A 13,686-nucleotide genomic window follows, 5' to 3' on the forward strand; every position below is an offset into this window, starting at 1 on the left:
TTTTAAAAAAATGCATGATTTGATGGGGTAAATTAAATTGGTCTTGTTCAAAGATTTCCTAGAAATAGGACATGGGGACAGACAGCCCAGATGTCCAAATTCTAAAAAATGCATTGTGCATGCCATAAATGTGGCCTATTAACCCCCCCCAAACAACCCAACCTAACAAATCTATGCATGGGTGATACCACTGTATTCAGGAGATGTTGTTGAAGACTTATTGGGATGTTTTTGAAGGTGGCATATACCAGGAGCTATAAATTCATACCTGAAGTAAAATGTGTGTGAAAAAAAGAAAAAGCAAAACAATTCTACAGCAAAGGGTGGTAGTAGAATTAGTGCATGGAGAGGGTTAAAATGTCAGCATTTGAATTACTTTGCGGTGTCTAGTTTTCAAAAATATGTGGTTTGATGGGGACATTACATTGCCCGGCTTTAAAGATACCCGAAATAGCACATGGGGCAGAATTTCTAGATTTGGCAAAAAATTATTTTGCAATAGCAAAGCACTTACTGGCCAACAACTTGCAGAAAAAAGCAAAAAAAAACCAAACATAAAAACATTGGGTATTTCTAAACTTACGACAAATAGTAGAATCTATTTAGGTTTTTTTCATTAGCTTTTTTGGATATGTAAAAGATTTTTCAAATAAAATTGAGAGGTTTTTTTTAAAATTTCTACATTTTTTTTTTTTTTTTATTATAGGAAATTAGTTCATATGATCAAAAATGGTATCTGAAGAAATGGATAAGGCGAAAATTACAGCTAACCATGAGCACCGCAAAAGTGTTAAAGGGTACATAAAGTAAAACACAGCCTGGTCCTTAAGGTGTTAAACATGTGGAGATTAAAAAGAGCATATATTTATTTTAGTTAATTATTAATTTGAGTAATGTGGATCACCCTCAAAATACGCTGTGGTGGAGACAAAAAAGGTGATAAAAAAACCCCACCACTTAAAGTTAAGAAATCCGGAAACATTGCCAAACACCAACTTACATCCAACAGGCAAGCCTAAAGACTTGTTTTTACCATAGAAATCCTATTGCACAATAAATGTGGGAAAATACTACATTCATATTAACTTACCGAGATAAAGATGAGCTCCTTCTGACATTGCCAACACATCATAACTAAGGAAGCCTTAGTTCTTCAGGAGGAGTGGCTTTGAGATGGGTTTCCTGCTAAGGTGGAGCCAGAACCTCCATGCATGCATTGTTGCAGAGTTTGAGCAAGAGGTACATTTCCTGCGATTAAGTCTGTCTCCAATTACTTTTTTTAATAAATCGTAGCAGAGGCGATAAATGAGCCACTAGTAAATTAAGCTAAGCTGCTTATGGTGCATATTTTTCACACGACTACCTGGGTGCCGTACACTCCATGCACCTGACTTAGTAGGCCCACTCGTGGGAAGGTGGAGTTTACTTGCGAAATGAAAGAGCTAGTATATACTGCCACCAGGTTATGTCCGCAGAGATGTGGATAAAGAACGAAGATTTATGATGATTTAAGATAGAATAGAGAAGGGAGAGGATAGAAGATGAAGAAAAAGATTTGGAAGCAGAAGTGATCAGCAGAGAAGGTATGGAAACATTTAGAGAGTATGAGACAGAGCATGAACGAGAAGGAAAGAGTGAGTGAAAGTGAATGTGGGCACCAGGAAATGAATTTAATTCCCGAATGACCCCAAATTTTTGGCCGAAACAAATGGACAGGGAATTAAATTTGTTGGCCAACAACGGATGGGCTGAAAACAAATAGAAAATGTTGTCCAAATAATTTTTGGCCAATTTGTACATGTCTATTATATATAAACAGAGCCTTAAATTTCCAGATGAGACTGCATTGGCTTAGCTGGTCAGTTTTTCGGATTGGATCCGTACAATCAATTGCTAAGAGAACAGGATAGACTACCTTAATACTTTAGTAAAATATGAACACTTTTGGTTTGGGATTTTTCTATATCTTGCATGGAAATTGACTTTTGCGTCCCTCTGTATACGGGGGATGCCACTTACCTGGCTTCTATAAAAAAAGACCTTCTCCAGCAGCAGATCTTTACACGTTTTACCAGTACACCAGGCCAAAACAAGCCTCCCTAAATGTATTACTCCCCTACACAGTGGGGAATTTTAGTTATGTCAGACAGAGGGCCTATACTATCATGTGGGATTGTTAGTATCACTAAGGGCATAAACGCTTGGCTAAGGAGTAAACAGTTTTGATGAATACAAAACCGGTATTTAGAATATTTTTTTAGAAAAAAATCTAAGAAGCAAGCATGTATAATGATGTATTATATACACACACACACTTATACATAACGCATCTTAACAGTTGTGGCACGCAAAGACAAACGTAATGGTATTTGTTTCACTAATTGTTTCAGCAATGTACATCTGGGGTTTTTTTTAACAACAGAGGGCCAAAGATCCCATACCATAGCCAATGGTAGACAATGGCAATTTGGGTTTTGGTGCTTTATGAACTAATGAATTGTTCCACTGAGAAAATATTACTGCAACTAAGTTTGCAGTAATCAAATGTCTGAATATTTAGATATGGCATACAGATTAGACCTACATTAATCTGATTTATTCTCAAATTTAAACTGGTGTTTAGCTCAAACTGTATACACCCTATGTGCTAATACTGTGATTATTTTTGTTATTTATTGATTTATAAAACATCATATTCCACAATACATGTAAATGTATAACACTTGCGGTTGAAACTGTTAACTGTAATTTGACCTTTGCTGTAAACGTTTAGTTTTTTTTTAGATGGTATCCATTTACAAATAGAATATATATATATATATATATATATATCTATTCACCAATTCATTATTCTACAAGGATGCATTTTTTCATATCCATTTGAGAGAGGTGGAAATTGTGACACTCCTGGAAACCCTATATCAGAATGTTTTCGTATTATTGTAGTGGCCACACAAAAAATTGACCAGTCCATGTAAAAAGACACAAGGAGATGTATTAAACAGAATGCACTTTTCAGTATAAGCAAAGCATTAAAGAATAACAAAACTGAAAAAATCCAGTGGCATTTTCCAAAATTATATTTCCAAACAGTTTATACCCTGCTTCTATGTGTTATGGCACACTGAAATTTCAATGTTTTGTTATGTATCTTTTAAGGCATAATTTGGCAATTACATTCTTATATCAACACCATTTGTATTGCCAGCCTTTTTTATTTGACGGTCGGAACTTGGTTCCTCTGTAAACTGTATTCCTTTGCTTTCAGTCTCAGATTGGCGATGCTGTTGGCCATGTTCATCCCCTGGGCAGAGTTGGCATTGGCACAAGTAGAAGAATAAGTAGCCATGGTACTGCAGAAATACATAGAATGGAAACATTTAGGTCAGTGTTATTCTGTTGAAGAGATTCCTACTAGTCACAACAATGCTGTTGATAAGAGTTCCAAAATAAATACCATAATAATAAAAAAGCATTTAATAGTTTTTAGAAAATGATCAACATTAATATTTATATGCTAAACAAAAATTGTCCTAGTCACTCTTGATAGCATAGGAGATGGCTCCTCCCATCCAAATAGGGCAGGAAAAAATAAAACTCCTAGAACCTCCCCCCTTCCTGCCCTATTCTGGGTAGGCGCAGTCATCCCACATTTGTTACTTTTACAAGGGCTCATTGGAGAGCTCCGTTGACTTCTCTGCTACCTGCTGTGGATAGCGGGGGAGTGTCTATCTGCCCCTGTCTTGATCGACCCACGGGAGAATCGCTTGCCAAGGCAGAGGCATACTTTCGTTTCAGATCCCGGGGCTTCTGTTTTGTAGGTTGCTAGCTTAGCGGAATTTGCATACTACAGCAGCATGGATTCGGGTGGCTTCATTTGTAGGGAGCAGAGCCGGACTGGGACTGAAAAGCAGCCCTGGAAACATTTGGAGACCAGCCCCATATAGTTTATCTCGCGGTCGAGCTCTGGTACCCACATGCACCCCTTATACATACCCGAGTCACACTATTTGTCATATAAATAACTATAAAACATTTTTTTATCACATTATTTGTATTAAAATGCCAGAAAGCAAACGTGTTTAAAGGCCCTAATAAATTAAATACATTAGACATAATGGAATCAAAACATTTGCTTCTGCAAACATTTTTAAATGAAAAAGTTCAATTTTATTCAGTGGAACAAAACTTCTTGTAAGAAACTTTTATTTCTTTATTAATTCATGTAAACTATTTTTTTCATATTTAATAAAAGCTATGATTGAGAAAAATATTTTTTGTTTTTATTTCCTTTTATTTGCCACTCTGCCCCCAGAAATGCCTTATACCACCCTATATGCCACTCTGCCTCCATGATATGCCTCATACCCTCCTACATGCCACTCTGCCCCATGATATGCCTTTTAACCCTCTATATGCACTCTGCCCCATGAAATGCCTTTTAACCCCCTATATGCCACTCTGCCTACAGAAATGCCTTTTAACCCCCTATATGCCAGGGGCATATCATGGGACATAGTGGCATATAGGGGGTTAAAAGCCATATCATGGGACACTCTGCCTCCAGAAGAGCATTATGCCCCCCATTTGACATCCCCCACCGACTTACCACTGTTTCTGACTCCCTGGTGTCTGATGAGGGCAGTGGGTGGAGGCCGGCATTCATGAAGTTAAAGGGGACAGCGTGCATGCACCGCGACGCCCAATGGCCGTGCCTCAGCTCTTCGTCACACCCCTTTTAAGACGTGGGGCAAAGTGCTGTGGCACCACCATTGGGCGCCGCGGTCCGTGCACGCTGGCCACTTTAACTTCATTAGCCGCTGGCGGCCGAAGAAGGCAGCCTGGCTGCCGCTTTCAATCCCACTCGTAGCCTCTCAGCAGCTATTTTGAATGTTGGTCTGCCGGCCGCCCGGTCGCCAGGAAAGCTACGTCTAAGATTAAGCATCTTGCATGCAGGAACTTTTAGGGGACACTCTTTCTGATCCTACAAAGCAATATTGCTCGACCTGTCTTAAGGCTAAGGAGTATCCCATTTCAAAATTTAAGGTATGAATGAAGAGGGAGCTACCACCTTTAAACAGATGTGTGGCTCTGTTGTAGGTTATTTGCCTCAGAATATTGCCCACTTATCAAAGCCTCTTGCCGTTTTCAGAAACATAAGAGATGAACCAGGTTCCTCGGGCTTAGAGGAAGACTGGAAGCTGGATCCTGAGTCTCCTGAGGAGGAGGAGGTCTCAGAAGAGACCTTTTTCTTCCCAGTAGAGGAGGTTAATAAATTAGAAGGAGCAGTGAGAGCTACACTGCACCTAGAGGAGGAGAGCCTTAGGAAAATACAGATCGTTCTTTCAGGAGTCCTTTAAGAAAGCTAGGACCTTTCCAGTACATGAGGCTCTAAAGACCATCATTATGGATCAGTGGAAGATACCAGAGAGAAAGTTCAGCATCTCTAGAAGAATGTCAAGACTGTTCCCATTCCCAGAGGACTTATCTGAGCTAAGCATGGCTCCTAAGATTGATGCACCGGTAGAAAGGGCCACCAGTTGTTTAGCCATCCCTTTAGAGCAGGGGCGTCCAATGTGCGGCCCGTGTGAGCAGGGCTGGGCCGGCCGGCTTTGAATATTCATTAAGCGGCCAGCGAAGGCAGTCTTACAGCCGCACAACGGCCGATTTGAACACGTGATGTTCGAGGGGGCCGGCTTACAGAAGGTGTTCCTTGTGTGGTTATAGGAAAGCAGACCCATATCCAAGGGGGGGGGGCTGGGTTACGGCATTACAAAATAAATATAAACAGGGGTGCGTGTGGCTGGGGGTTAATACACATGGCAGTGGGGGCATCAATAAACAAAAGGGTGGTTGGGCATCACATTAACCAATACAAAAGTGGTGGGGGCATCAATACACCAGGGAGGGGGTTGGCTGGGGCATCACATAAATTAATATACAAGGGTATGGGGGCAATACACAAGGTTGGGGGGGCACATTAATCAATAGTAAAGGGGGCTTGGCTGGGGCATCAATACACAAGGGGGCAAAAATACAAAAGGGCCAGTTAATGACAAGCAGTGTAGAAAATATTTTTTTTATGCTTCAGTGTGGCAGAGCCTGTCCTGGTGTGTTTGTGTGTGTGTGTCTGGATGTCAGTGTGGCAGAGCCTGTCCTGGTGTGTGTGTGTTTGGGGGTCGGTGTGGCAGAGCCTGTCCTGGTGTGTTTTTGCGGCCCACGCACGCATACATTTCTGATGAAGTGGCCCACTGCAGAAAAAACTTGGACACCCCTGCTTTAGAGGATTCTTCCCATTTTCCTGATGGACAGGAAGGCTGAGGGAACACCCAAAAGAGTGTTCGAGGCCTCTGCAGCTATTTTTAAGCCTAGCATCACAGCAGTGTCTGTGGCAAAGCCATGCGTTCATGGCTACAAGTGGAAGAAGATATCGTGGGAGGGGGAAGAAAAAAAGGTATCCTCCGGAGCATTTCGGACATCAAGGGGGCTGCCGACTTTCTCTGTAAGGCAGCCAGAGCCTCCACTCTATCGGCAGTATCCAGACGTGGTTTATGGTTAAAGTCCTGTTCTGCGGATAATGCTTCCAAACACCATCTGTGCAGTATTCCCTTTTCAGGCAAAGACCTATTTGGGAAAGAACTGGAGATTTTTCTAGAGAAGGCTACCATTTTTACTGAAAAGGAAACCTCTAAGTCTGTTTCGGCCTAACCCGTTTACAGCACCCAGGTCTCAGGATGCGAGATCCTGGTCACGATTTCACGAGAGACTCTATATTTCCCAATTTCACTAATTCAGAGGAAGAGGGAGAGTTCCATAATGCTTGAGGCAGACCAGTGGCCTCAGATCACTTTAGATGGTTGGACTGTGGGTTATCCTTTCCAGAAGGTACATTCTGGAGCTAATCAGTGTTCCTCTAGAACGCTTCCTGGTGTCATGTCCATTCAAAATCCTTATCAGTTCTTCAAGACTTAATTCAGACTTTTGTACCGAAGAAGGTCCTGATTCCAGTACCCAGACCAAAAAGGAAGAGCCATTTATTCCCAGGTCTTTGCGGTTCCAAAAGCTTCGGACGGATTCAGATTGATTATAGACCTCAGGTTCCTCAACCGTTTTATTTTTTTACAAGAAATTCAAGATGGAATCAGTCAAATCCACTGTAGAGCTTCTCTCCCTGGTGGATTTCGTAGAAACACTCGACCTTCAGGATGCTTACCTGCATGTTCCTATGCAGAAGGACTCGCAAAGGTTCCTGTGTGTTGCCATTCCTTCTTCAGAGGGAGTTTTTCACTTGCAGTTCCAAGCCCTTCCGTTTGGTCTCTCTTCCGCACCAAGGATCTTTACCAAGCTCCCGTCGGAACAGCTTGGAATCCCGTCACAGCTTTCTTAAGAAAGGAAGGGATAAAGATGGTAACCTGGCAGCAAGCTCTCCATATCTGCTATTTCATCACATCCAAATGACTGTGTCTCTTCTTCAAAACCTAGGCTGGATCATACATTTTCAAAAGTCCTATCTTCGGTAGACTTGAATAATCTCCTTCCTGGAGCTATATTATAGACTTTGGTCCAGAATATTCTTGGATTCTTGGCCTGGTCTTAAAGATCCGCTGTTCCAGTCTAAGACTACTCATGTCCCTTCTGGGACTGTTTTATCCTGAGGGCCTAGGATCGGTCTCTTCCTTGTCTGCTAAAGCCCTTCGATCTTGACAAAGAAAAATTTGAGGCGGATCAATAAAAATCCTGTCAGACATTCGTACAGTTCTGGCGTTTCTAAACAAGCACGGAGGCACGACGAGAACTTTAGTATAAAATAAGGATCTGGGCCGAAGAAAATCTGTCCCACCAGGCTGGTGTTCATTCGGGGAAGAGAGAATGTCACCAGATCCTTCTTCCAGTTCTTCCAGAATGCAGTCCTTCAGATTACAGATGAGTGGGGCATACCAGACATTGACCTTATGCCTACAGCAGTCAACAAGAAGCTGTATTGTTTCTACTCCCTGTCAGCAGCTGGCCATCCTCTAGCCCTGAACGCCCTTTTCCAGAAGTGGGTCTTCAGCATGGGTTACATTTTTCTTCCTCTGCCTCTCATTTCCAGAGTTCTATGGAAGATAAAGAAAGAAAGATGTCTAGTTCCCTTCAGCTTCGCCCAAGATGATTTGGTACTCAGAGCTTGTCTGCCTGTCTGTGGAGAGTCCCAGAAGACTAGAAATCAAGCCGGAACAGCTACAACAGTAGCCTGTTCTTCTGAAGAAAAGTAGGAAACAGGTTACTAATCCACGATATGGTAACATTTGGCAGAAACCCCTCCGGCTGGATTATGTTCCTATAAATCAAGTCTTAGACTTCCTAAACTCCTGGATTTGTAAGGAGTTATCTCCTACCTACCCATATTACACTCCTGAACACTCAGTTGGCATTTTACCCTTCTTATGGCACCGGGAAGTCACAAGGAAAATAAATTCTCAGATTTTGTGTTTCCTTTATAAATAAAAACAACTGTGAGATGATATATATCACTGGTGGGTAATTCTATATGTCAGATTCATCTAAAAACTATCCACCATTTAATAAAATAATCACAAATAGTCAAGAAAACCATTTGACAGGAATTTTTACATTTTTCCTGCCTCCACAATAGTCTTTGGACTTTTTTTGTTATATATAAAATCTTTTATGGTAGCCTTCTCTAGAAAAATCCCCAGGGCTTAGGGCAATTTATAAGCTATAGCATTTTAGTAAATGTTGCACTCACTTCTGTTATCTACAATACTGATAACCAACAGCTCTCTGGTTATTGTGGAGCAAGTGCCATAATGCTCCACCAGCAAGGAGTACTAGTTTCACAATTTAAGACCTACTCCTGCTCTACAAGTATCAAATAAACATTCCTCCTTAAATATCATAAATGTTAAGGCTAATGTAAATTAGCCTGTAGTTGTGGGAGGGGCTATGGTTACTTAACCAACGCCTCTCCTGCTCTAAACTACGTTTCAGCGTCTGACGTTGACGCTGTACGGAAGGTGATTCTCACGTGGATCGGCGGTGGGGGTTCCAGCGGCGGCGGTTTTGTCTCGGCGGCGGTTTTGTCTCGGCGGCTGTTTCGTTTCGTTCCCGGCGGCGTTTCGTTCCCGGCGGCGTTTCGGTCCCGGCGGCGTTTCGGTCCCGGCGGCGGTTCTTCTCGGCAACCGGCGGTAATTCTGCCAGGCGGTTAGGAAGCTGTCCGTCCTAGCAGGTTCCGTCGTTCCTGTTATCATCAGAAGCCCTTCTTCGGTTCAGGTCGTATGTTTCTATCGGTTTCTTTTCTTCTATACTCGAGTCTGGTCTAGTGCATATTACGGTCACACACCGCCATCTGCTGGTGGTTTTTCAATTTAATTTGGTGCTGTTTTTAAAGGTATCCTTTGTAATATGATTTTGGGATGTGGTATATTATTTTGGATGTCGTTCTTTCCTGCATACTTAGAACTGGGAAGTGTACCAGTTATTGATATCGCATTCACATTTTAGGGGCATACTACTCGGTTTACGCGATCTGCATACATAACTACGTGTTTACCCCCTCTTTTCTTCCTAACAACAGGGAGGGGTTTAAACCTCCTACTCTGGCCCTCGACATACGGTACTTACCTCACCTTCGAAATACGTGTTCCTCTCGGTTCTCCTATCTGGACCCTCACTTCGGCGTTTTGTTGTGAGTCCAATTCTATCCGGTAGCTCCCTCTTGTTGCTTTTATTCAGTCTGATTCATGGTCGCTTTTCTGGTGGTTTTAGGGTTAAATTCATTGTAGGACTGTCCTGAGGGTTCTTGGGCTTAGGCAGGCGAGTGGGCTTCTTCATATGATCCTGCTGGGGGTTTTACTGCCCGCTATGTCCCAGCTTATCATTGTGTTATTGGGTGTGTTCTCACTATGTTGGTTTCTGTGTACAGCAGGTTATGTTTCTGGAGGGTTCAGGCCAGGGTAACGTATGGTTTTACGCAGGTAACTTGTTATATTTGGACCGTGTTCACGCAGTCATGTGGTCGTGTTTATGCATTTTACCTGCTGTAGGTGCTCAAGTTCATTCGGCGATAAGTTCGGTGGCCTAGACATTTCCCAATCTCAGGCCAGTTTTTGGTTGTCGAAGCTTGGACTCCCCGGCGAATTCATAGGATAAGGTAACTGGTTGAGGTCCCTATCCGGGGTTGTATGTTTCAGCAAGGTAGTTAGGAGGCATTAGAGAGTTCGTTTCGACACCGGTTAGGCAGCCTGCCTCGTGTACGTTAGCTATTGGCCCACCTCTCCCACCCCGAGGCAATTTCCCCTCCTCGCTTGGAGGTTACGTCACTCGAGCTAGTAATCCGTGCCTCACTGGTAGTTAGCTAGGCCGCCCCCTACGTTTCATCCCGCTCTTTCGCAGAGCTCGTTTAGCTAGTGGCTAGTTAGGTAGGTGCTTGGGTGTAGGGGTTCTAATAAGGCTCCTTCTCCTTATGTTCTTAGTATGTCGTTCCAATCCGACCAAGAGGACAGGCCCTCCATGCCTTGCTCACCTGCGCCAGGGTCAGACGTCGCCACCCCCCCTTCGCTCCGGGCATGGACAATTCCAAGATTAACGGCCGAATTAACTAGGAGAGGCATTCCGTTTTCGGCCTCCGCTAGGAAAGCGGAACTTTTCCGCTTACTATTCCCATCTCCCCAGTCTCCTGCTACTAGGTCCAGTCCGCGGCAGTCCACTTCAGTGGACCTGGCCCAAATGAGAGATATCCTTACCTCACTGGTAGCATCAGTCTCGTCATTACATGAGAGACTAACCAATCTAGAGACCCAGCCAGTGGCTACCATCCCGCACCTCCTTCCCCCCGTTCAGGTCCTGCCTAGCCCAGGACCACCCCTTGCGGGGCCCGCAGGGTCAGGTATGTCATCTGGTATTTCTCCTACAATTTCCCCTGCTCACTTTATCCAGGGTAATCTGAGGAAGGATATCCTGGAAGGGAAAGACGTTAACCTGGTCTCCCTTCTCCTAAGTTCCCATGACCTGGCGGAAAATAAAGCCTTCTCCTGTGGCGACATTTCTGTGGTGCTTAAAGCAAAAGACCCCAGGCTGGCCAAAAAGTTATCTATTCCAGAATTTGTCCTGGCCTTCAGCATGTATAGGGATGTCCTGTGTTCAGCCTTCCCGTCCAGAAGGGAGGAGCTGGATCAATATTTATATAAAATGGTAGAATTGGGCTATAAGTACGGGGGTAGTGCGTTTTACGATTACCACAGGTCATTTTCCGCCAAAGCAGCTGCGGCACTTGCCGAATTTAACTATGCGTCTGACTGGAGTAGAGTAGACACGGAATTGTTTTGCAGGCATTTCGCGGGTCTCAAAACCCCGGCGTGTCAGCATTGCCAGTCCACAGCCCATGCAGCTAACCTTTGTCCGGTTATCGACAACCCCCCTTCCACCAGCTCGGCTGCTTTGTCCGCCCCCTTTCGTCCTAGTCAACTACTTTCCAAACCCCATGATAAGTTTGGTAGACCGATCTCATTTCTAGGCAGATCGCAGATCTGCAACAATTTCAACGCTAACGGTTGCCATTTTAGTCAGTGCAAGCTTCTCCACATATGCATTAAATGTCATAGGGCCCACCCCCAGACCATGTGTCCGGGGACTTTGTTCCCTAAGCAATGACTATCCCCGATTAATGTAGAGGGTCTTTTGGGTATGTTACAGGTCCACCCCTCCCCAGATTTGGTAAAATTTCTGGTCCAAGGTTTAGCTTTTGGTTTCCATACGGGTGTAGTTGCCATGCCCCAGGAGTCCTGGGAATGCCCGAACCTCAGGTCAGCCTTATCGGACCCGGATGCGGTGGATTTACTACTATCCCAAGAACTGGCAAAAGGTTTTATCATAGGCCCCCTTCATTCCCCTCCCTTTCCGGTTTGGAGGGTTAGCCCTCTGGGTATTGCGGTTAGCAAGTTCTCTAATAAAAAGAGACTCATTATGGATTTGTCTGCCCCTTATTCCTCGGCGTGCCCTAGCATTAATTCCCTCATTCCGGCTGAGGAGTTCTCGCTGAAATACGCCTCCGTCGACAATGCCATTCAGGCTATAGTAAACGCAGGGAAGGGCGCTTGGTTATCCAAGGCGGATATTACGGATGCTTTCAAACTATTACCGATTCATCCTGATTTGTGGCATCTTCATGGGATTAAATGGAGGGGGGTTTACTATTTTGCTACCAGATTAGTTTTTGGTTCCAGAAGTAGCCCTAAGCTTTTTGACACCTTAGCTGAGACGTTGACTTGGCTCCTCCTGAATGTTTCCCGGTGCCCGGTTGTGATCCACTACTTGGATGATTTCTTGTTGGTGGAGGCCCCCTACGCTTCCCCGTGCAGTCTTCGGAAGCTATTAGAATTGTTCGATGAGCTCCACGTCCCGGTAGCCCAACATAAATGGGCAGGTCCGGTTACCGCTTTGGAATTCCTGGGGATAGTGCTAGATTCTAATAAGATGGAGGCCAGTCTGCCTATCATAAAACTTCAGAGAATTCAGGATATAATCCAGAGTTTCATGAGATCTGAAACCTGTTCCAAACTGCAATTGCAATCCCTTTTAGGCCATCTTAATTTTGCAATGCGGATTATTCCCCAAGGCAGGTCTTTCATTTCCCATCTCCTGTCTCTGCTGTCAGAGTCCCATGCGTCCGAGAAGGCAGTGGTCATAGACCAGTCCGCTAGGTCTGACTTGCGTATGTGGGCCAGGTTCCTGAAGACATGGAACGGACGTTCCATGTTTATTTCTCGACCCAGTCTGTCTTCCCCTAGGGTTTTTACGGATGCTACGCCGTCCCTTGGGTTTTCAGCTATTTTCCAGGATCTGTGGTTAGCAGAAAGGTGGCCGTCACAGATGCTTGAGATTCCCCGCTTTCAAATTACCTCGGCCCTATTCGAAATTTATCCTATTGTGGTTGCAGCGACAGTATGGGGCAACAGGTGGACAGGTGATACAGTCACCTTTTTTACTGATAATATGGCCACAGTGGAGATCGTAAATAAGGGTAGGTCGTCCTCATTCCACATTATGGGGTTGATGCGTAAACTCACGTGGCTATCATTATATCATAAATTTTTTATTAAATGTTCACATGTACCGGGAGAACAGAATATAGCAGCTGACGCATTATCTCGTTTCAACTTCCAGAGGTTTTTCGAGGTCCTACCCTCAGCGGCAGCAGCACCGACGACTGCGCCGCTTTTCGACGAACTCGTTCGAGTATAGAGATGCATCTGAACACAGCTCGCCATATTATCTCAAGAGCATTGTCAAAAAATACCAGAAAGGCATACGATAGAGCTTGGTCCCTATTTTGCAGATTTGTGGCAGCATCGGCCCCCAGGGACACATATTCAGTTGCCACCCTCCTGGCCTTCGCAGCATACGGTCATTCGAGCTTAAACCTCTCATATGGTTCAATTAAGCTTTATCTAACGGGAGTGCAGCATCACATATCTTTAATCTTTCCGAACAATCCCTCTCTGATCGCTTCACACCCAGTCAAGACATTTCTGAGAGGTCTGCAAAAAACCAAGCCAGTTAAAACCCCCAGTCGTTTGCCGATCGATGGGGAAGTTTTCAAAGCCTTGATAAACTGTCTAGATTCTCACCCATTTTCTCCAGCCACTTGTGTTGTGCTTAAAGCCGCCATGTTTTTAGCTTTTTATG

At 44.1% G+C, this 13,686-nt stretch overlaps 1 protein-coding gene across 1 annotated transcript in view; it reads right to left on the bottom strand.

Annotated features, from left to right (window-relative positions):
• Window positions 1–3,214: 3,214 nt before the first annotated feature.
• PRRX1 (paired related homeobox 1) overlaps window positions 3,215–13,686 on the bottom strand; it is a 96,734-nt gene continuing 86,262 nt past the window's right edge. Inside the window, exon 4 of the mRNA XM_089501298.1 lies at window positions 3,215–3,353. Within this exon, the coding sequence (XP_089357424.1) occupies window positions 3,215–3,353 (139 nt within the window). The remainder of the gene's footprint in view (window positions 3,354–13,686) is intronic.

The sequence above is a fragment of the Sceloporus occidentalis genome, unplaced genomic scaffold, assembly GCF_023333645.1.
Source record: "Sceloporus occidentalis isolate IW3139 unplaced genomic scaffold, rSceOcc1.0.p SCAF_170, whole genome shotgun sequence".
Lineage (NCBI taxonomy): Eukaryota > Metazoa > Chordata > Lepidosauria > Squamata > Phrynosomatidae > Sceloporus > Sceloporus occidentalis.